Source organism: Manis pentadactyla, chromosome 10 (genome assembly GCF_030020395.1).
Source record: "Manis pentadactyla isolate mManPen7 chromosome 10, mManPen7.hap1, whole genome shotgun sequence".
Classification (NCBI taxonomy): Eukaryota; Metazoa; Chordata; class Mammalia; order Pholidota; family Manidae; genus Manis; species Manis pentadactyla.
In genome coordinates this window covers 5,116,943-5,140,767 of record NC_080028.1, presented here as the reverse complement: position 1 = coordinate 5,140,767, position 23,825 = coordinate 5,116,943, and the positions used below count along the sequence as shown (strand labels likewise).

At 54.8% G+C, this 23,825-nt stretch overlaps 1 protein-coding gene across 4 annotated transcripts in view; it reads left to right on the top strand.

The window, feature by feature from the left end:
- Positions 1-23,825, top strand: part of PARVB (parvin beta) — a 111,506-nt gene that overhangs the window by 70,128 nt on the left and 17,553 nt on the right. For all 4 annotated transcript variants that reach the window (XM_036931361.2, XM_036931360.2, XM_036931364.2 and 1 more), the window contains exons 5-10: positions 4,749-4,889; positions 6,145-6,260; positions 8,925-8,983; positions 11,978-11,997; positions 17,963-18,024; positions 20,597-20,665. In XM_036931361.2, coding sequence (XP_036787256.2) covers positions 4,749-4,889; positions 6,145-6,260; positions 8,925-8,983; positions 11,978-11,997; positions 17,963-18,024; positions 20,597-20,665 — 467 coding nt within the window. The remainder of the gene's footprint in view (positions 1-4,748; positions 4,890-6,144; positions 6,261-8,924; positions 8,984-11,977; positions 11,998-17,962; positions 18,025-20,596; positions 20,666-23,825) is intronic.

The following is a 23,825-nucleotide window of genomic DNA, read 5'->3' as shown; positions in this document are numbered from 1 at the left end:
ACTGGTGTGCTGTGTGGCAGGTGTGGGTCCAGACTCGGGAGATGCTACGGTGACGAGAGGGGTACCCCCGCCCCAGCCCTGTGTGTGTTCTGGTGGAGGGAAGACAGAAGCCTTGTGGGGTGGTCCAGCCGGCGACCCGAAGAGGGGCTTTGAGAGTGACAGCGCTAGGAAGATGAGCGGGTTCTGGGGCGGAGAGCAGCTAGGTTGGGTGGAGGGGCTGGGCCCTGGGGAGGTGCCATCTGAGCAGACATCTGCACAGCTAGCCTTGGAGAAATGTTCCAGGCTGAGACTCTGAAGGGAAGAAGAGTCTGCAGTGTTCTAAGAGCAGTGAAGGGGGGCTGCAGGTGGTGGTTGGGGAGGTGAGACGAGGCCAGACCATGTCCGGCCCTGGCAGACAAAGGCTTTTATTCCAAGGGACAGGAAGACACTCGAGGTTCTGAGCAGGACTGTGAAGTGATCTGAGTTAGGGTTTTAAAAGGTCCGTTGGGCTTCTGGGTGCAGAGTGGAGGGGAGAAGGTCAGGGGTGAGAGCCAAGAGGTCAGTCAGGTTGTATTACAGCAGCCCAGGCGTCGGGGAAGTGGCTCGGACGCGGGTGGAAGTGCGGGTGTGGGGAGGTATTTTGGAGGTTAGAGCCGCCAGGAATCGAGACTGATGGCCAGGTGTGTGGCCTGAACGCCTGGTGAATGAGGCGGCCCCGGTAGTAGTGCCGGGACAGAATGAGGGGTGAGGGCTTCCTCTGCAGCGGCTGAGACCCATCCCACTCAAGTCAGCGCAGTCAGGGTGGAGCTCAGCCACGCAGACGTGACATTTAACGCTACGGGACCAAGGGCCTCGCCTGGAGAGGTGTTCATAAGGAACGTTCAAATTCATTGTCCGGCTGAATGCGGAGTGACCGAGCCCTGGCAGCTCTGTCTGGCTGAACCAGGAAGCCCCGTGGTACAAGAATGAACTTCTGTGGTACGAGAATAAATCTGAAATGTTATCAGGGTTGTTGAATAACTATCACAACTGTATTATGAGAAACGTCGGTCAGAGGTTTGATGTTCCCATTGGTAGCCCTGGTGTGGTTGTTCTTGCACCGTCTGCAGCTGGGCTGCTCTGGGGCGCGTCCGGCTGCTGAAATGAAAGACACGCATTTTCAGCAGAGAAGGGCGAGGGCTGTGTCCAACTTAGGCTAACACTGTCTGCAAGGATTCTGCTGATGGGGACACTGCCCCGGGCCATCAGCTTTCCTTCCTTTCTGTGGTGAAGACCTAGCTTCCTTGCACTCTTGGACTTGAAGGGTTGGCAGTTGGTGACAAAGCTCTTTTACTGAAATGGTCCCTCACACCGATTCTTTGCTCCCTGCCTGAAGGAGATGCGTGCTCGTATTTTCTGAAACAAACCCGAGTGTTGCACTCACTCACATTTTTCCTCTCTGACTCTTTGTACCTATGGCTTTACCTACCCAATCCCTTGAAAAAATTGTGTCCCTAGGCCTTAGATCTAGCAGCGTGGCTGGCTTTCAGGATCAGAGGACAGCTTCCTAATTGGCATCTGCGTCTCAGCCTTGCTTGTCTGTAGATGGTGCTGGCAGCTCCCTGGAGGAGAGCATCTTTACAGAGCAGATATTAGGTGAGAAGTCCTTGCCTGTCCTTTTGGTCTCCTCTTCAGTTGGTCCCAGCAAATGCAGTGGTTGCTCTGAAGCTGCTCTGGGTGTCAGTGAGTCCTGCTGCATCCGTTTTATTATCTGCAGAGCGTACCTTTGGCTCAGGCAGCCTGCTTATGGTTGAGTGGCTTCACTTCCATCCTGTTTGAATACCTTGCATTAGTACTTGATAAGGCAATTCTAACACCCCTCTTAGGTCAAACCATTGACATACCACTCTGGTGGGAGGAAAGAACAATGGGAGAAGAAGGTTCACATATAAACAGAACATCAAAATATCTTGCCTGGTTAATTAACAGTGTCACACTGACAAGATGCAGCGGAAACCTCCGTGATCACAGGGTCCTCGTGCCCAGGGATACTGGGAATAGGCATTTGGCTCTTCGTGTGCCAGAGGGGGAAGCCAAAGGCACGTAGGAGACTTCGGCTGAATGCCCAGGCTGAAGCTGACTTCCGAGCATCTGGAGAGAGAGAACAGGTCTCGGGATGGGCCCCGGCCAGTCAGCAGCCAGTGGTCAGGAAGAGGAGCAGCCAGCACAGGAGTGTGAAGCGTCTGGCTGTGAGGAGCGGGCCGGGGGCAGGGTGTGTTCTGGAGGGTCAGAGGAGCAGTGTTTCAAGAGGCAGGGATGATGGAGATGGGGACAGAGAATGGGCCTCTGGCTTTGGCCGTGTGGGATTGCCGAGTGTGAGTCACCAGCAGGACCCCAGATGTGTCGCTCTTCCTGAGAGCAGAGGCTGGAAGCAACTACAGACTCTCGGCCACATGGAAGGTTTCAGTGGGTGTGATTCTTCTGCATTTGCCATGTTACCCCCAAGACAGACCCTCTGTGGGCAGAGTGAGGGTGCCCGTGGTAGACAGCTGAGGGGCTCCCAGGCTGGCTGTTGCCTGCTTCTAACTCAGCACACCCTTCTTGCAGACGGCGGGCCCTTCCTCATCCAAGTGCTCCCAGCCCCATGTTGGCCATCATCCACATTTGCCTGCCACGTCTGAGAATCTGCTCTATTGTCTGCTGTCTGCTTCCAGGCTAGGCAGATGGGGCCCTGGCTGCAGAAAGCTCTGAGCTGCTTGTGTAGCCCAGCAGTGGCTGCCTGGCGATGCTGCCAGCCCAGCACCCTGTTCTTCCCCACACAGTCCCCGGGCATAGCCAGTCCCCTTGCTTTGTCTGACGGGCCAAGTTGTGTCCTCCCAGAATTCACAAGCTGATGTCCTATCCCCCAGGACCTCAGAATGGGAATGTGTTTGAAGTTGGAGTCTTTAAGAGGTAATTAAGTTAAAATGAAGTCACATGGGTGGACTCTAAACCCATATGACTGGTGTCCTTTTGAGAAGAGGAGACTGGGACACAAACATACACTTGGAAGCACGACCACGTGAGCACCATATGCAAGCCAAGGAGGGAGTCCTCAGGAGCAGTCAGGTCTGCCGACACCTTGATCTCGTACTTCCACCCTCCGGGACCATGAGGAAGTAAATTTTCACCATTTAAGGCCCCCAGCCTGTGTCACTTGGCCTGTGGCGCTTTGTGATGGCAGCCCCAGCAGCCTCCTACACCACCATCGACTCCTCCTCCTCCACCCCGGGGGTCATGGCTACGTTCAGTCTGCAGGGGTGGCTGGTGGAAGGGGACAGCAGAGGCCTGCTGGGCTTGGGCTCCCTGGCTGTCCGTGGGCAACGCTCTCGACCACCTGCCTTTCTTACTCCTCCTTCCTTCCCTGGGGGCCCCTGATCTGCCCAGTATGGCTGGTGAACACCTGGGGACCTGCAGTGTATTTTCAGGGTGTTCATACAGATGGGCAGCTGGGGATTATTCAGCTAGGCCCTACCAGATGCAGGCGGAGGGAACTCTGAGCGTGTAAGCCGGAGTCATTTCATCCCCTGCAGGCTGCGTTTTGCCTGTTGCACTCACAGTCCCCAGCCTGGTGTCATTCAGGTGTGGCCATCTCCCCGCTGGAGACCCCACCTGCCTGCACCGCATCCTGCCCTAGGATGGTGCCTGGTACACAGTCGGTGCTACCAGCCTCTGTCAGCAAACGGCCGAGTGAGCGAGTGTCCCGAGGTGCTCTGGGATTGTGTTGTCCTGGAGCCGCATGACAACTGTTCATCTGTCCTACCTGATGGAGGGAGGGCTTGGGGGAGAGAAGACTGAAGTAGCAGGGCCCCCGGTGAAAAGGCCTTAAACCGAATTTTGCTGGGGACCACTTGCAAGATGGAAAACTCGTTGGCGACCAGGTTGAGCTCAACTAGAGTTAGGACCTCCCTCCTGTCAGTGCGTGCTGTGCTCCGTGCCCTGCCCTTTGTAATCGCTGTGTCACCTCTGTTGTTTTGCAGAAGAGATCTACTGGGAGACACCTGAGTCTTAGAATAAATGAATAGGAAGGAAACCTGGGGACCCTTCCTCGCCTTGCTCCTTAGCAGGTGTGGGGTCCGGTGTCCCCTACTGTTCTGCTTGGGGAGGAATGGCAGGCTCACAGGCCTTAGTCTGAGTAATGAAATCAATCAGATGTGACCATTCTTGTCCGGCTCTTCCGGGTTGCCCCCTGCTCACTCTTGGTAATAAAACAGTAGCAGGGATCTGTGAACATCGAATAATTCTTTTTATCGTTGTGTCTTATCCAGAGAAGGAATAGCGGGAGCATAAGAGTGCAGAGAGGCGGGAGGCAGGGTCTAACTCCTTCGTGTCTTATTTATTAAAGGCCTCTTCCCTCTGAACTGCCGGCACAGCCTCGCGCCTCCAGTCCCATTCCCTGCACGTCAGGTCCTAGCCTCTCAACTGCACCTCGAATCCATTGTAAAAAAAACCTGCATTTTTTTCCATTTTATGTGCATAGAATTTTCCCAAGTGGGACAGCCACAGCTCTATCTTTGAGCTTCCCAGACCCCTTGTCATTCTGGAGTAATTTTCTAAGAAATGCGAATGGCTTGTAAGTTGAGGGGCTCCATGGCTCAACATCCTGCAAACTCCTGTGGTTACATGACGATCTGCTCCGCTTCGGCACTGGTCAGGGAGGGGACTGCGTTGCAGCCAGTTGGCTGGGCGGCCCTGAGTCCCTCCAGCTCTTCCTGACACTCTGCCTCTTGCGTTTGACTTTCCTGTTGCAGAAAAACTGGCCGGCTGCAAGCTGAATGTGGCCGAGGTGACACAGTCGGAAATAGGGCAGAGGCAGAAGCTGCAAACAGTGCTGGACGCCGTGCACGGCCTGCTGCGGCCCCATGGCTGGGCGCTCCAGTGGACCGTTGACTGTGAGTAGCCTCTGCGGACAGGGAGCCCATCCTCTCAGCTTCCACGTGGTCACTCATCGTCGCATCTGGTCTTGCATTTTAAAGACCGGCTCACACTCCTGCTCTGGAGAGGCAGCTCTGGGGGGAGAAAGCCAGAATCCCCCTTCTCGGGAGCTTGTAGGTAAGGGACTGAGTCACACCCAGCATTCTCTGTTTTTGTAGCGCTTCAGAGTACAGAGGAGTCCTTTCTGGCTGGGTGGATTGAGAGAGACTTCCAGAACGAGGATGGGAGTTTGGCTTATAAGACAGGAGAAGCTCTGTGGGGTTCTTGCAAGGGACCCCAGCCCAGATACCAATGGCACCAACAGCAAATGACCCCCCAGAGCAGGTCTCAGGAGGTGGTTGATGCTGGTCTCTGGGATATTGGCAGGCCTGCTGGTGTTAGGAATATGTGGCATCGCAGTATTTCCAGCCAAGACATGAACTCCGGAAGGTGAAGAACTAAACCAAGAGAGGCTGGAAAGTTGTTTGTCCTGCCCCCACCCCGCCCCTGCCTCCCATCCTCAGTGCAGGGCAGGAGGGCAGGCCTCGGAGCTCTCCATGCCTCGGGGGGACGAGCTGCAGGCTGTGGCGAGGAGGTTTGCTCCTGGTTTCTTGGCACTGAGACCTGGGTCAGTCCCAGGACAGCCTCATGGGCTGTGGGGGGCCTCGTAACCTGTAAACCCCTTCACGGGGGGGGATAACAACCACACCCTGGTCCGTGTCTAGGAGAAGAGTGAGCCGAGCTGGCAGTGGCCGCCAGGGCCGCAGCAGGGCAGGGTTCACGTCTCCCAAAGCATCCTTTGCCCTTGTGGCCTACCCTGTGGAGGCAGCTGATTGCATAGATGGACAGCTCTTTAAGTGCCAGAGATAATGACGCACATTATTGTGGTGGGTAGGTGGCCAGGGTGACCTGCTTTTCATGATCTTTTCCCTTCTCTTGTGCTAATTTTACTTTCCTGCCCATTACTTCTCCTTATCACTCCTCAATTTACCCTTTTCAAGAACATCATGCTCTTGAAAGTGATTACACAAATCACTTTAGGCCAACAGGAAAGAAAAATTAGAACTCAATTCATACAGGGTGCTCATCAACTCTCCTCATTTCCCCGCGGCCTGTGGTTTTCCTCCGAGGTCTCGCTTAGATGCAGTGTTTCATTGCCTTGTGGATGTGGGCTCGGGGTTCCTATATAACCTGATCTAAGGCAGCTCCCTTCTTCCCTCCCCCCGCGAAAAGCAATTCACGGGAAGAACCTGGTGGCCATCCTGCACCTGCTCGTGTCCCTGGCCATGCACTTCAGGGCTCCGATCCGCCTTCCTGAGCACGTCTCCGTCCAAGTGGTGGTCGTGCGGGTGAGTGTCACGGTGGTCAGCCTGCCTGCCATCCAGCGAGAGGCACCACGGCTTTTTCCTCCGGTGCACTTCCTGCTTTCTGTTGCCTTTTTTTTTTCTTCCCCAAGAGGCTACCTTCTATTTTTCCCTTTTGACAAAATGTATGCTTTGCCCTGGCTTGGAGATGAGCGATTGGCGCAGGAACAATGGCATTGATTTGCAGCGAGGCAGATTCAAAGGCGTGGGGGTGTGGAGGTTTAATTTCACACATTTTTTGAAAAGAACATTCATTTCTCTCCAAAACCAAGTCGTTGGAATTCAGTCCTCTTGAATGAGCTTATTACTCACTGGCGAGGTTGAGCCCAGCGGTAGGAAATAGATACCCCGATTAAGGCTTCTGCGTGTTCGCTCCGCATGATAGCAGTCAGAACCGGGAGCTATTCGTTAGGGCCCTTTCTCTTGCTTCACGTGGAGAAATGTAACCAGGAGCCAGGGGCCTCCTGACGGAGAAGGAGCAGATTTCCTGGCCACTTCCCTCCATTTAAGGGGACAGACCCTACTCTGGCTTTGTGTTTGCAGTTTTGTCTAGTAAATGTGTATTAGGCGCCTACTGTGTACCTGGCAAACTGCACTGGTTATCGGGGACACAGACTGAGGAAAATACAGTCAGGTCCTGCCGGAACCTCGGCTTGTGCCAGAGCATTGAGGTTATGCTCAGAACCTGGATGTCTCGCCTGTTTATACACTCGATTTCCAGCTCCAGACGCCCCTCTGGTTTTTAAACTTACCGGCCCTGCGGTCTTTGCATTCTGCAAGGCTCTGCCTGATCCCGTGTTTCCCAAAGCTGGCTGGCCCCTGTGTTACCTGGGGAGCTCAGCCCTGCCCTGACCACAAGAATGCCCCCTTGCATTAGGGGAGGGTTACCTGCTCTTGGCCCCATTTGATTCCTGAGGAGGGATGATCATGGGCAGTGGTGGGGATGAGGAGGGGGCCACTCCTGCTGCCCGCGTCGTGGGTGCTCCCTTGGGGCCGCCAGCGGGAAAGGCTTCCCGAGGACTCATGGGAATGTGGTTCCCAAACCCGTGGACGTCAGACCCGGGCCCCATGAGTGCTGTGCAGCTTGGCAATTAGGGTATTTCCTTTCAGGCCTGCACTTTGTTCCAAGAAAATCTTTCGGGTTTATGGAATGTTTTCCTGACCCAGGCAAGCACTTGCTGGGGCTTCCTGCTTTGACCCAGGTTAAGGAAGGATTCGTTGGGCTTTGCCCAAAGTGGAATGAATCAGTCCGAGGCCTGGTCAGCTCACACCTCAGAAGCCTTCCTCCCAGACCTTAGAGCTGCCCCTGCCTTCCCCAGGGGCCCCTGGCCTGTCCCTCCACGTCCAGTTATCCAATCTGAGATGCGAGATGCAAGCTGCTGGAGGGACAGACAGACGGCAAGTGCCTCATTTACCACCTAGCATTGTGGCCTCAGGAGGTCGCTTGATTTCTCCGAACTGCAATGATTTCCCCGAACTGCAATGATTTCCCCATGAAATTGAGGTTATACTACAAACGTTAAACAACACATTCAGCTTCTTGTGTCCCACACCTAGCCTGTGCCCAGCACCTGGTAGGCGCCTGATGCTCACTTGATGTGTGATTATGTGTGTAAAACATCTCCGGACCTCCCTCGGTGGGCTGTCCTGAGAGTCAGCCGGGGTGAGGCCGTGAGAAAGCTGACGGCCCCCGTCCACAGTGACTCTTCACTCACCAGTGCCAGGGGTGCGAGGTCCCTGGAGACAGAACTCGGGTGGGTCGGGAAGCTTAGGTCTCAAGAGCTGTCCGCTGTTGGCTGCCAGTAGGGAGTGAGCTCCCCGACCCTTAGGGGCTCATGATGGTGGTTGGGTTAGCTGGCCCCCAAGCTCCCCTCTGGGGGTCCCCCAGGGTGTCCCCCCTCCACCATTTCTTCTTGCTGTAACAAAATACCAGGCTGGATGGTAAAGCACCAGACATGTGTTCCCTCCCAACCGTGGAGCCCACGTCTGGACCAGGGAGTCGGTAGCCGCCAGCGAGGAGCCTTCTTGTTCTCTTCTGGCTCCTGGACGTCCTGGGCTTCTTGGCTGGAGACGTAGCCCTCGAGTCACGTGGCCTTTAGCCTCTGTGTCCATGTTTCTTTGTCTATTGTCTCTTCCTAGGAGAATACCAGTCATAATGGATTTAGGACCCACCCTAGTCCACTATGGCCTCATCTTAACTAGTTCTATCTTCAAAGACCCTATTTCCAAATAAGGCCGCATTCAGAGGCTCTGAATGGACACAACCTCCAGGGACGTCCCAGTGCATGTCCCGTGTGGGATGCTGCCCTGCGGTGTGGGTGCTTTTGTGTCCCTACCTCTCCCGGCTGCCAGATGCAGAGGACAGGTCCCTTTGGGACTAGGGTGCTTCTCCTAAGACCCCCACAGATGCCAGCCTGCAGAGCCATGTGGAGAATCCAGGGTGGAGGGGAAGTTGGGGGGCAGGTTCTAGCCACTGAAGGGGTCACCTCCTCGGGTGTGGCTGCACAGTTCCTTTGTCACCCCTAATGTGGTCTTGGCTGCAGGGCCATCTGCATGTGGCTTCCGCTGCCCTGTTGGTGATGCCCTTCCGCCTGTCCTTTCCGCCTGCCCAGGTGTTTGTGTATTTACTTGTTCCTTTGGGGTTTTCAGAAGCGGGAAGGCCTGCTGCACTCCAGCCATGTCACGGAGGAGCTGACCACAACCACGGAGTAAGTGGGCCCTGCGTCAGCCGTGGACGAGGACACGTATGTCCCGTAGCCTTAGGCTAAGATTTTCATGCAAGAGTTGGCCTAGCTTTCCATCATCCAAGCACTTTCTTCAAAGTTGGTTTGGTTTTTTTTTTGTTGTTGTTGTTGTTGAGGAAGGGCAAGACAGCCGTTTGATTTGGTATTTAAATGAGGAATTCCACATCTTTTATTTCTTTCAAACAGAAGAATCAGCAAATATGTGTGGCATAGGAAGGCTGGCGAGGTGAATGGGGCAGTGCCTGGGATGTGGCACATGCTCTCCCTGAACTTACGTGGGCTGCCTGCACTCTTTTCTGGACTGAGACGGAGAATGATAAATGAAAATAGAATAGATCACATCCAAAGTCTCTTATAAGGAAGGAAAGGACAGAGGGAAGTTTTACTCGTTGGATTTTGATATAATATAGTAGGTCCACTGAGGTCTTCAGTTTCTGATGTGAGAACTGGGTTAGTCTCCAAAGCCTCGGGCTTTCCGTTCCTTGTTTTATTTAGAGGGTGAGCTGAGGAGGAGGGAGGGAGGGCCTGGGAGGGGCTCGGGGTGGTTGTAGGGACCGTCCCAGCTCCTTGATCCATGTCCGTTAGCTCTGTCAGAGGGAACGAGCCCCATGTCTGCAGGAGAACTTGCCTTTGAGGCGGTGCTGAGCCACATCTCGTCTCTTATAAAGCCAGAGGGCAGTTTTCACAGTCTGAAAGGCTTCAAATCTATTGAAAATAGCAAACCAAATGGTATATTTTGAGCATGGTTTTTTAGGAGGTCTTAGACACTCTATTATGGATCTTCGAAATTCATTGTGTTTGTGTCTCTCGGCTAAACCTGCTTCAGATGAAACAGATCATTAAAAATTGATCGTCCCTACTGACCCACCCGCTCTGTTCACGGAGTGGTTAATTGCCACGTCATGAATTCATGTGTGGTCCTTCAAAACTCGGAGCTGACGCAGGAAACCACTCCGGGCGCGGGGGCCGTCGGGTAGATTAGAGATGCTGACCCACGTGTGCTCACATCTGTTCCAAGCCCATGGGAGGGAACTGGGGTGGGGGGAGGTGGGGAAGGAAGGCCAGAGATGTGCTGAGCCTGGCACAGCGCTTGGCCTGTTCGGGAGCAGCAGGCGGCAGCTGGAGAGGACCTGGGAGTGGGGTGGCATCTCGGTCGTGCATTATTATATAACAGACCACTCAGAACCTGGTAGCTTAAGACAACAGTTGCTCTGTGTGCTGACAGTTCGTGGGCCAGCAGGCCGGGCTGGGCTCAGCTGGGTGGGTCTTCGGCTAGCCTGGTGGTTGGCGCAGGCGTGGGAGCACCTCCGTCTCTCTACACAGCCCTTGTCCTCGTGAAGCCGGGATTCCCCCCAGGATGCCCTCAGAGTGCCAGGCCAGGGAGGGGGGCCACAGGCCTCCTGGGCCCCCACACACCGTGTCCTTGCATTCTGGGGATCAGAGCAAGTCACCAGGTCATCTCAGATCGGAGAGGGGGAGACATCCTGCCCCTCGGTGGGTGGGGGCAGCCAGGCCCCTTGCTGTGGGGAGCAGGCAGCCATGGGAAGAGGCTGTGGCTGTCCCGTGCCGTCTCTGCAGGGCGAGGGAACCTGAGGGAGGGCAGCAGCAGCAGCAGTCGGAGCTCCGTGCTTGGCGCTGGGCAGGTGGGAGTGGCCTGAACAATTCACAGCAGTCACCAGCACGCAGAGGGCCTACTGTGCACCGGGCAGAGGGGCAGGTGCTTCAGACATGGTTCCTCTCCTCAAGGGCTGCGGTCTAGGTGGTGAGAAAGGGTGTGTCCACAGAAATGGGAACTGCAGCCCAGGGAGCTTGTGGGAAGTCCTGTGTGGCCCTATGGGGATTTCAGGGCGAGAGGGAGCACCCCAAACTCAAGAGAGAGATTTCTAGTAGAGGCTGCCCAGCCTCCCTGCCTCCGGGTTTGCTGTATCCTATCCCATCTCCTCTGTATGGCCACAGCAGATCTGGCGGAGCCTGAACCATCAGATATCTGCCCAAAACCATCAGGACTGCCCCACCTGCCTCCCAGCCACATCTGGCTTTAGTCTCCTTGCTTTGGTGCTCCTGGCGCACCACAGATCCGCCTTTATAGTTTCCTGAGGTGTCTTCCCTGCTCACACCTCCTCAGCATCCCTCCCATTTCTCTTTCTAGAGGCAGCTCAGAGGTCACTTCCTCCAGGAAGCCCTCCTGACTGCCAAAACAGCTTCCTTTCAGTTCCTTTGGCATCTACATGTCACATGTAGGGTGCACACGGGCTATATGGAAGTGTGGTCTTCTGAGTGCTGGGCCACGGAGCATTTATTTCTGTATGTCCCTGGCCTGCACATACCAGGTACTCAAGGGAGTATTTGTCAAATAAAGACGGATCCAAAGGACTTGAGTCCGGAAGGATCTGGGGGCAAAATAAAGATCTCTTGCCCCTGGGGAGGTAGCGTGTGGAAGGGAGCTGGCCCAGCGCACTCGCAGCCCTCCAGGAGAGCCCCGTTGTCTGGCCTCCGTGGGTCTGCCTTGTGCCCACTGGACATCAGGGCCCAGCCTGGGGTTCCTCAGACCCTCTGGTTTTGTGATTCCCTGGAAGTACAGCAGGCTTACTCCCTGAAATGTGGCCCTGGGTCACCTGCACCCTAGTATCCGAACATTTACCATTCAATGGCTGCTAGAAGGCCTGTGTTCTGCTGAAATGGTCTCCACACCAACCAGTCCCATGATTTAAATAGCACCCCAAATGGCATTAGAGGGTGGTTTAAATAAAGGTGCAAATGTTAGTAGTCCTCCTAAGCACCTCTTATTTGTCAAGGCAGCAGGACAGAGTTTATCAAAACAAGGCTTACATTTTTATAAGTAGCCCTTCAGCTGGGGGTCTTGGGGCCCCGACCTTTAGGTCACCCTCTATCAGGCTGCTTATAGGCTGTGTTCTGAGTGGCCCCTGATGACAGCTCCCTCTCTGTTCTCGTTCACAGGGCGATGATGGGCCGATTTGGTAAGTAACGGGGTGGCGGGAGCCTGAGGCTGCCAAGCACTTCAGGGCTGCCCCCAGGAAGCCCCTCTCGGGGGGAAGCATGACCCTGGGGGGGTCTCACTGCTCCCAGCAGTCTGGGTCTTAGTGCTTAGAAAGCGTGCACGTTCCTGTGGGCCCTGCACCTGTGCCTTGCATCTCAGAGCTGGGTGGTGATACAGATGTGGTGGGAGGTTGGCGAGGTGAATGGGGAACAGGGAAGTGCCTGGGATGTGGCACCTGCTCTCCCTGGCAGGGACCAGAGCAGGGAGGGCAACCAGGACGCAGGAGATGTCCGCTGGAATGTGGAGCCTATTAGCCCCCGGGAGAGGCCTTCCTCGTTGGCTGTACTTTCCTACAGTTTTCCGCCTTAAACTCTCCTGAGCATAGGCCTGCTCAGAGTCAGGCAGCCTTGACTCCGCTCCCAGCTGCAGGCCTGGGACGTCTGTCTGTTCCTTGTCTGTGAGGTGGGGCCCCGGGCTGGCCTAGGGATGGTGTGAGATAATGAATAAACAATAAACTCAGCCCAGCCCTCTTTCTGGGGGGTGGTTCCTGCTGTTAGGCTCCTCTGGCTGTTCCCAAGGAGCTGTCCTCATGCAAAAGCCCCATGGCCTCATAGTCATCTCAGCAGGGTGACAGGTAAAGGGACAGCAGTGATGGCACTTGATCCCTCCAGGAGAGACATCCCCGCGAGCCAGGTCACTGCTTTGGGGACTGTTTCAAAACAGAGAGCTCCCCGCACCGCACCGAGTTCTCCGGTGAGCGGAGAGGGGAGCCAGTGGCTAGAAGAAGCCGGGGAGGCCAGGGAGAAGTTCCTGGCACGCCTTGCGAGCCTTCCTCCCTGGGGTTGGTCCCGCAGCTGCGGGGGAGAGGGGCCACCCCAGAGGCGTGCCCGGGCTTGGCCACGGGGCTCTGCAGCCTTGTGGTTATCATGGGGACCCGAGGCACACCACGGCCGCTTGCGTATGAAAAGGGGATGCAGCTCTTGAAGTCTCAAAGTCTTGAACGAGAGAAAATGCAAGGGTTGTTTGTCCTGAAGCTTTCCTGAGCAGGCCCTACGCCGTGTGGGGCAATTCAGTTTTCACTGTTGCTTTTTGCAGTATCAATTCAGTTATTTTTAATGTCATTATTAAAAAAACAAAACAAGGAAGAGAAAAGGAAACTCTCCTGGGTCCGGTTGCTGAGGACAACCGACGTGAGGGTGCAGCTCCCCGGCCAGCATGGGCCTGGAGGGGCTGGACGCCTGGTGGAGGGCCCACGGAAGGGCCCAGGGCTCCCTTCTGTGCCCACCCCTCCTGCCCGAGGCAGCTCAGACCCTGTGGGATTGTAGTGGCGTAGAGGGGATGAGAGTGGGGCCTTGGAGCATTTTTGTTTGGTTGTCTTTTTCTGGAGCTGTCACTTTCATGTTTGGATGGGCCTCCATTGAGGTCTGGGGCCCTGGGGAGTCAGTCCAGTTGGGGGCTGGGTATAGATCCATGGTGGAGAAGCTGAGTAGCCCTGAACCCCTGAACGAGCGCTTTGGGGCCTGCGGTGCAGGATGGTAGGGCCCTGGGTACCAACCAGGTGTCACGGTCTGAAACACGGACTGGGTTGCCACCCGAGCATTCAGGGCAGGGGCCGTGCCACCGGGAGGTGCGAGTGGTTCTCATTACTCCATGGCCGCCTGCGTGCTTGCGAAGAGCAAACAGGCTATTAGTGGATGGCAGGCAATTTGTTCTGCCCACAGCTTCAGCTTCTGCTGATGCAGGTTCCAGCCCTCCTGGGCACCTAGACTGGCAGCCTACGGCCCTTCTCCCCTGGGGGCCTGCGGCACCCCTGAGCCCTGAGTCCCACTGAGCCTGGGCCTGCTCACCTCCCCCTGGTGCTGGGCCCCACCCTCCCCTCGAGTTGGTTCCTCTGCACCCATGTTGGGTGGTGCTTCCTAAACCACCCCTCAACCCTCCCCGACTTTGGCCTGAGCTAAAACCACGGCCCCCTCAGACTACCCTTCTGGACGCCCCTCGCCTCTCCCGTGCACGTCCAGCGGCCCCTTGCTGCTCTGAAGACACCCTAGGATGTCCCCAAACCTGAAATGCTCTCCCTCTAGATTCCCTGGGGTTCAGTCCCAGCTGCTCCGGCTCTCCGCTCAAATGTCACTGTTGGGAGGCCCTCCCTGACTGCCCTGCCTCCACCGGCCTTATTTCTTCACTCATCTCTGCACACCGGGAGTGCTTGGCAAGCCCTGCCACGTGCCTGGACAGTCTGGGGTCCCAGGCCCCTCCCTCCTTCCCTTCACGCACAGGAACTTGAACTGTAACCTTCTGTAGGCTGGAGCCCTGGGCCACGGGCTTCAGGGGCTCCCAGAATACCAGGCAGACCCTCCTTGGCTAACGTCCGCCTGCTGGGCTTGGCCAGGAGCTGTGTTCTGGGCCTCACGTGAGCACACCGACCTGGGAAAGGAGGGCCCCAGCCTGCCCTCTGGGGCTCCCCCTTACACCTGCCTCCCCGCTGAGGTGGGGTGGGAGGCCCTTCTCCCCAGGGATGTTGGGAGCTGCAGCCTGATCTCCATGGCAACGGGTTTGCTGGCTTCTCCACAGGCGGCCCTTCCAGTGCCTGGGCTTTGGGACGCAGGGGGAGGGAGGAGAGGCTTTCTTCCTCTTCCCTCCGGGTATCCCCCCCTCACCTTCCGCTTTCTGTCAACAGAGCTTGTTTTAAACTCTGCAGCTGGATTCCTCCATTCCTCGTCCCCACCCTCTGCGGCTCCTCACCCTACAGGGCTCAGCCCCTCTCAGCCTCCCTCACAGGCCACCTTCTGGAACCCACTCTCGCCTTCTTGTGCCTCTCTGCACTCTGTGCCCTCTGCTGGAACGCCCTTCCTCTTGTCCCAGCCAGTCCCAGTTCAGATGTCAGTGCTCCCTGTGAGGCCCTCCTCCATCCCCGGCCCTATGCACGTGGGCCCCAAACTCTGGTGTGTCCAGGGGCCGGGCTGGTAACCTGAGAGAGAGAAGTGGCTAGAATGTCAAGTGATGGCCACGAGCTGCCCTGCAGCCTTGTGCTGGGTGGTGGTGGGGACTGGTGGGGCCTGGAGCAGACTGGGGGCCCGCACCCCACTTCCACAGGCGGCTCGCTGATGCCAGTGGGCATGTGGGCTCGCTGTTGCCACAGTACCAGTTCAAGAGAAACCAGAGTCAGAACTTCTGGACAAGTCTTCCAATTTAAAAAAATGTTGGCTTAAAAACAACTTTGGACTAAACCGAGCGTCCCTGCGGTTGAACTTGGCACACCTCAGTGGATTTGGCACCTTCCCACATCCTTCCTGGCATTTTTTAGTACCTGCCCTCTTCGTGCCACCCTGGTTTATTCACTGTGTCCTCTGCTGGTGCCCCTTCCAGGGCTGGGCTGCACCCTGTGGTCTCCATGACGTCCGCAGAGCCTGCGGAGGGCGGTTCATGTGGGGGTCAGGACGAGAGGGCCACTCCTGAGCCTCGTCTGCCTGTGCTTGGCCCTTTCTTCACTGTCTTGTTTAATTCATGTGCCAGTGGTGAGGTAGGGACTATTTTTACTTCCTCTGTAAAGAGGAGGATGCAGGTTTAGGGAGGGAAGCACTTGCCTAAGCGACAGGACTCTGAAGTCAGGCAGCTGGGGTTTGAACTCGGCTGTTTTCATGCCGAAGGCTGGGCATACCCCAGGGCACAGGGAAGGCTGGCCTGGGCCATGTGACGTAGCCCCAGTCCTCCCCATCCCGGTGCCAGGGAGCGAGGTGCAGGGTGGCAGGCTCCCGGGCCCTCTGGTGCCTCCCCTGCACGCCTTCCCTCTGTGAGCCCAGCGGTGGCTCAGCTAAATATACCCGGCTGACGTCAAGCGCTGTACTGTTCCCAGGGTTTTTCTCAAGCTGCATATAAAGTTTGTGTTCTGCTTTGTAAAGATTTAGCTCTTTTTTCCTTCTTAGCAGACTGTCTTATTGAGTATAATCTGACTTTGATGATTATAAAAAGAATTTACAGCTGTTGTGGTGGAAAAGCCGGAGGAGGGTGCTCCCTGGGCCGGGCCTCTCGTTGTGTTGGCCAAGGAAGCAGGGCGCCCCTCCCCCCCACGGCACCCTCCCCGACGCGTGTGTGCACACAGCGGGCACACTCGCCCACACGCCTTCCTCTTTGCCTCTCACCCTCCTTGCCCACCCTCACCCCCAAGGCCAGGGAGCAGGCTGGCCCACGAGGGCCGATGCACCCTCCAAGATGCCCGCCAGGAGCAGCCTGGCCGGCTGGCCTTCTCCAGCCACAGCCCGTGTTCTCTTCCCATTTCTTCTTTGCTCCTTCTCCGTGAGTCTGGCTGGGCGGGCCAGCTCCGCTTCTGGGCTTCTGGCACCTCCGGACAGGTGGAGGAGACTTCCTATCCCCATCCATCCCGCTGGGCTCCCTGGAATTCCGGGTCGGCCTTTGGGCCCAAGCCCTGGCTGGTGGTGAGGGCCTCTCTGCCGGCTGAGGTCCTCGGAGCCTGTTTGCCCCCAGGCATCTTGAGAAGATGGCTGGCTCCTTGACAACAGGAGCTGGGGCCCCAGGGCCTTCCAAGTGTCCCCCTCCTGCCCCCTCGGCCCTGGTAGTGACTCCCTGGGGCCCTGCGTCGGCTCTGGAGACCTCAGCCCTCCTGCCTGGGGCCAGGCTTCAGTGGGCTCTGTCCTCCCTCCATGTGACCCTGTCCCAGCAGTGCCAGCCTAGAACCAGGCACCTGTCCCCCAGCCAGCCGTGCTGCTTTCTCATCTGCTGAGAGCAGTGTTGATTTGGCCTCCAGTGGCCTCACGTCAGAAAGGGAAGGGATGGGTTCTGGGTGCCTGGGAGGGCACGGCTGGGCCCGTGCATGGCAGTAGCGTTGGTTAGAACTTTTCTGGGAGAAGGAAGTTGGTCGGGACACAGAGGGAGGCCACGTCAGGCCTTGCAGATGTTCCCACACACGGGACATCCCAGAAGAGCTGCTGTGGATTCTGGGGCAGGGTCTCCTGGTGTGTTCTTAGTGATGGATGTGGGCCCCACAGTTCCAGGAGCCAGAGACAGTGTGTCCAGGGAGCCAGCAACACAGCAGTCCCAGCTTGAGGAGCTTACAGTCCAGCAGATAACACATAGCAGGCAAATTAAAATGCACTCTTAAGTAGTGATTAAGTGCTGTGCAAAGTACAACCAGAGTAACAGGCCAGAGAGCAGAAGTGGGGTGCTCTTTTAGACGCAGATGGTCATGGAAGGCCCCTCAGAGGAGGTGATATCTGAGAGCCACCTGGAGGAAGCGTAGCAGGTGAACAGCAGATGCAAAGGCCCTGTGGTGGGCGTGTGAAGGAGGAGCAGCCGGGAAGCCAGCTGGTGGAGTCAGGGAGGGGAGCAGGGGTGACTTGGAGCCTGGTGGATCCTGTGGGCCCACAGGACAGGGAGTGAATTTTATTCTAAGAGTGATGAAGAGCCATGGAGAGTTTTAGCCAGGGCAGGGGTGGAGAGGGGAAAGAAAGGATTCAGTTTACACTTGAAGGGGCTCCTGTCTGCCAGGGAGAATGCATCGGAAGGGCCCGGAGCCGAGGAGGGAGCCCGGCCAAGCAGCGGGCTGCGGCTGCCCCTGGGTGAGGCGGCAGGGCTTGTATGGGGGCGGCAGCCAGGACAAAGCGGGTGGGGCGGTCCGACTTACCGACCAAATCTGCTAATAGGCAAGGAGTGTGGGGAAGGAAGAGAGGCAGGCGTCTGGCCCTCGGATGCGATGGGGATGGGTACGCAAGTGCTGCCTGAGGATTTCGCTTTACCAGATAGAAGCCGGGTTAGAATGAACCAGAGAAGCATCTTTCCCTTGGTTCTGCTCCTCATCAGCCCCCGCCCTTCGGTTCTGGTGGGAATTAGAAGGATTCTAGGCAGGCTGAGAGTCCTGCGGGATGGGCGGGTGTGGGGCAGCACTGTGTCCCCCTGAGCCTGTCTCCTGTGTCTCTCACGTGTCCACGCAGAGCGGGACGCCTTCGACACCCTCTTCGACCACGCCCCGGACAAGCTCAGCGTGGTGAAGAAGGTAAGCTCCTGCTTAGAGTGTTTTGCTGCGTCTCCAGGCTTTTTTACGGCGTGTGCCCCATGCTGGGAAGAAGGTGGGAAAATGTTTGAAATCTCTGAAATGTTTGCCACATGGATTGAAGTGTAATTATAGTTGAAAATGTAACTACAGTGCATAAAATTAGCACCTTTTAACTCAACATCTCTGCTCCCTGGGTATCTTCCTGCCCACCCGCCCCACTTGTGTTGAGTGAATTACCCAGCCAGCACCAGCCTGGCGGTTCATTCCGACTCAGGGCTTTTTTTCAATACGGAGATGTTTTTAAGCGTGTCAACCTGCTGGCTCTCGCTGGCCTCATTACCGTGAAGCTGCACTCCCCCAGCTCACCCAGTAAACAGGCAGGCCTCTGCGGCAGAGCTGTTCTGTGCGTGCATTTGGCCTGACTCCCCTTCAGACAGGAGCACAAAGCCCAGGCCCTTCAGCAGCCCAGGCAGCCTGCTGGCAAATCTATGGATGGAAAAACCCATGTGACCTGAGGCTCTGGAGTCAGGGGCTGGGGAATGATAAGGTTCTGGGGGGATCTGCCAGGAAAGCTTGTTCTCCCCCAGGAAGAATGGAGACTCACCTCACTGCACATTTTGTTATCTGAGTGCATGCAGACATCTCAGTCGGGGACTCAGAGGTGCGATGGATGCTATTCTTGCCTTCCTGTAAAATCCCAGGAATGGTGCTTTCTGCCCATGACCTAGGGGAGGGTGTTCTTTGTCTAGAATAACTTCTCCAAACAGGCTTCTTAATGCAGGACTTCTTAGAGCCCTTAACGTGCTGACATGCCTTGGAATTTTTCAAGAGGAGATTTGGTAGGAAGCATTTTCTAAACTTCTTTGTTGATAGTGAGATCTGTTTGTTTATTTTGGGATAAACATGTTAAATTCCCATGAAACCCACTTTTGGAAAATACTGGTCCAGGCTGGGACAATATTGTTAGTCCTTGGAAGCATTTGGCAAAAGGCGGGTAGACCCATCCCAGTGGTCCTTTTGGGGTGGAGCTTTCTTATCATCCTTAGGTCATTAACAACACTGGGGCCTTGAAATACTGCCCCTACTCTCACCTGGCCACGCCCCGCCCCCAGGAACCCCGAGAGAACACACTCAGTATATGCACAAGAAGCAGCTTCAAATCTGGTTCACTTGTCATCTCTATGACCTGAGGCAGATTACACCCCCTGGCCTCAGTTTCCCCACCTGTCAGGACAGAGGCTGTGCCCGCCTCTCAGGGTGCCGTGAGAGTAGCGTGACAGTGTCTGTGCAGTGGCCCAGTGTGCAGGACACGGTCACTGAATTGTGTTGACTATGACATGGTCTTATGTTCCTCTTTCACTCATTTTTTGAAAAGACCTATTTTGAGCCCTGTGGACCCCAGCAATGAACATGACGAAATCCTTCTGTTTGTCTGACAGCTCCTGCCCCCAGCCTGGCCCTTCCCCACCCCCACATCGGGATTGCTTTGTCAGTGGTTCCCCGTACCCCAGAATAAAATCGAGGGGACGCTGCCCACCTGTCCAGGATCACCCGTTTCTACACTTTCCCATCCCACCCACACCCAGCACAACCTGAAGATTCCATAGGGTTTGCTCCTGTGTACATGGCCTGGGTGCCTGCTTGGCCCACTGCCCCACCATCTCCCACTGGGCCACCTCCAGGTGCAGCTGCCATGCCCCTGCCCCCCAACGGCTTCAGGGAACCACATGCCTGTTCTTGTCTGCTTATCGAACCTCCCTCTGGTGCATATTCCACATGCCTTGCTATCTCTTTATTTCTCTGTCACCTTCCCTAAGTGTATATGTAGAATTATTTTGCAGGCTCTCCTGGGTGGGACTCTGTCTTTGTGTCCCCAGCACCAATCAGAGTGCTTGGCACATAGTAGCTGCTCAGTAAATTTGTGTTGAATGAATAAGGAAGTGGCATTGTGCCTCTGGGTAGGGAAGATTGAGCTTGGTATTGAGTTCCCATTGAAGTTGGGTTTGATTGCTGATAAAAGTGGTAAGTGACAAGTTTTACACTTGTGCTAGAGAGGAGAGGCCAGTGACCCTTAGACAAATATAACAGGGCTCAGAAAATCCCTGCTTCTGTGAGATAAAGCCCTGGATGGAATCTGTCTGTTTACTGAGACTGTGAATGACAATCCTAGATAGCCTTTCTCTTTCAGCCTTCTGTGGTTCAAGGTGACATCTAGGTCACATTTAAGGAGGTAATTTTCTTCCCCTGTTAATTTTATCTTTTTAAGGGCACCGAATATACTTCGATAGGATTATTAAATATGATGCTCATGTGTAGAGAAGCGTGTGTGCATGTGGGTCGGTGAATAGAGATGTGTGTTTTCTTCTCCATCTGGGGGAGACTTAGGCATCATCCCATTCAAACCAAGGGTTATTGTAAGAACATCTAATTTTAAACATGAGCCTTCCAGTTTAGCAAACAGGAGATTATGGAAGTGTTTCTCAAAGCCGGTGATTTTGGGTCCGATGTTGGGTCCGCCGCCCCGTACGGGACCTGAATCCCTCACTCACGGCCCCACATTGTTGTCTTGCAGTCGCTCATCACGTTTGTGAACAAGCAACTGAACAAGCTGAATTTGGAGGTGACAGAGCTTGAGACCCAGGTAAGCAGAGCCCCAGTTGAAGAGTCCTTTGTCCTGGGGTCATGTTCAGCCAGCTTTCTGATGCCGGGTGGGCCATGTGCACCAGGCAGACGCCACCTTGTTCACTGGAGCAGGAGTGCCCACCCTGTGGCCAAAGAGCTGCAGCCCTGCCACCCTCCTTCTCTCAGAGCCCCTGTCTGAGTTCCCTGAGGCCCTATAACTTGTGCCACGGGCTGAGTGGCCTAAGCAGTAGACATTGATGTCCTCACCATCCAGAACTGGAGGTCCTGGGTCGAGGTGTCGGCAGGGCTGAGGCAGAGGGGCTCCGGGCCTCTCCCCCAGCCTCTGGGAGTTTGCCTGCGGTCGCAGATGGGCCAGCCAGACCTCTGCCTTCATCTTCACGTGGCTTTCTCCTTGTGTGCTTGTCTGTGTCCACATTTCCCCTTTGTGTAAGAACACCGCTTACATTGGATTAGGGCCACCTAATGACCATCTTAACTTGATTACTTCAGTAAAGACTACTTCCAAATAAAGTTACATTCATAGGTACTGGGGGTTAGGACTTCAGCATGTCTTATTTGGGGGGACACAGTTCAGCCCATATTTCCCTCCAAGGTGCCACCAAAGGCCCACCAAAGGACTTTGTGCATGCAGGTCCCCTGGTCTGGAATGTGCTGTCCCCCCACTTCTGCTGTCTGCTGCCATGTCACACTTGCTGCTGTGGCTGGCACTTAGCAAATGCTCACTACCCATCCCTCTAATGAACAGGCACAAGATATTTATTCTGCAGTAAATATGTAAAGCATGCATCCCCAGCCCCTACTCACAGCTAAAGTGGCATCGTGAAAATTTGTTTGGAGCGCTTGGCAAGCAGTCAAGACAAAATGCAATTTTCCCGGGACTGGCTGGGTGCTTGGATTGGGAGTCAGTTGAGTTCTTGGTACAGATTTCTCTAATGCACAGTGGATCCTCCTTAAACCCCTGGGTGACTGTGTTTGTTCCTTTCCCTCTTTTAACGTTTCTCATTTGCTTTTCTAATTAAGAAAGTAATTCAGGTTCATTGTAGAAATGTCTGAAAATGCAGATAAGCAAGACAAATAAAAATCATTCCTAATCCCATTGCCCAGAGGTAACTGGCAGAGGGTTTTGTTCCAGCCCTTTCTCTCCATAGCTAGCTAACCATGGAGAGCATTTGTCTGCATTTGAAAGCCAAACCACCCATTTTTAATATGTATATTTATTTGCAGGTTGTTTGCAATTACATTTATTATTTTTAGCTGTTTACTAGCATTGCACACTTAGCCTCTGATTATTTGCTTTTGATATATTAACAGTCCAGGAAGTATGTAATTGAAAAGTCACAGTCCTCTTCCCTTCCCACAATCTAACCCCCCATCATCCTCTCCAGAGGTAACTAACCACAGATAATAGCTGGATGTATATTTTGCTAGATGCTTTATATGTGTAAATGTATTTTTTAAATGACAATGGATCGTACTATACAGCTGTTTTGTGTGATGTGCTTTTTTTGTTACTAAATGTACCGTGGGCATCGTTCTGTGTGAGTGTGTGTGTGCTTCTGTGTAACCCTTTTTTTGGCTGCCAGGTCTATCTATCTCTGTTTGTCACATTGAATAGCTGCCTCTGGTCCATTCAAAGGCTGCGCTGCATCTCATTAACCGGTCCCTTAGAATGGGACATTTCCCTCTCCTGTTAATAGCAGGACAGTGAGCATCTTTGCGCACAGCTCTTTACGCCCTGGTTGGCTTGCTCAGGGTAAACTCCTAGGAATGGAATCCTTAGAGCAAAGGTTGTAACGCTTTGAGGCACTGGGAAGCTCTGACCACCCGGAACTCTCATGGGCCGTGTGGAGAGCTCGTTTCTCCCCACATCTCTCCAGCAGTTCCCAAGGGTCGCCTCCCAGATGGGCTCACACTCCGGTATTAAAAGCCGGAATCTTAGGGTTGAGACTCTAGACTTAAACTTGCATTGATCTTTATTTATTCAATAGCTCCACTTTTTTTCTATTACCATACTATATACAGTAATATCTTAAAAATATTTTTAACCACTGGGCCACCAGAATAAATAAATCACTGACCACACAATGCAGAGAACTTTTTTCTTTTGTTGCAGAGGAATCTGGGTATTTTTTAAATATGTTCATCGCTGAAGTCCAGATGCCCTGGGAGTCAGGGAGACCTGGATTCAAATTCCTGCTCAGGGTGTGTGTGTTTCCCCTTCTTTTTAAAACCACTTTTATATGTGGGGCAGCTCCCTAGCTGTGACGCTGAGCCAGTTACATGCCCACCTCTCTGAGGTTCTCTCTGTAAGTTCAAAGTGGAGACAGTAGATATGGGGGGGCATAATGGAGAGGGTGCATTTACAAGGTCAGGACTGATGGTGGGGATGGCAATGATGGTGCCCTGGGTCTCCCTGGGGATTTCTGAGCTAGGGCATGCCCCCAGGTCAGGAGCCCCACTCTTGTGGATGTGAAGACTGGTGGGGGGGTAGTCCCAGGGGGTCCCAGCCCCCCGCCACTGATTTGCTGCCAAGCCACCACTCTCTGCCTGGCCTCACCCTCCTGGGCACCTCCTCCCTTGGTTACTGTCTCTCCCACCTTCCTATGATCTGGGGGCCAGGGGTGGGTTAGAGGATGCCGTGGCAGTAAGCAGACTGCCCGTCTCAGCCCCCTATACCTCACGGCAGGTGAGAAGGGCCGTGTCTCTAAGTGGGTCAGTGTTGTTGAGAGAGCTGGTTTCTCTGTGTGTAGCTCAGTGTCATTGGTGTGGAGGGGTGGAAGGGGTGCTGCTGTGGTGCTCCACTGGAGAAAACTGCCACACCCGGAGGCATATAAGTTTTAAAAAGCCTTTGATCACTGTAAGGAGTTGAATAAGCGATTCCTTCACTGTGGGGGAGCATGAGACTCCTGACACACAGGCAAAGGGTCACTTACCAATCAGATTGCATCTGCCTTGAGGCCTGGGAGGCCCCAGGAAGGACCTGCTGGTCCATGAACTCCTCGAGTTTCCCAGGTGTGGTCTGTAGCTGGCCCCACAGCAGAGGGCAGGGAGAGATGGCAAAAAGAGGTGGGCCATCCAGATGGGTAGGTGGTGGGTTGAATAGGCAAGGGAGCTTACAGACGAGGCTCGTCCTGAGTGGCTGCAAGATGAGGGGACAT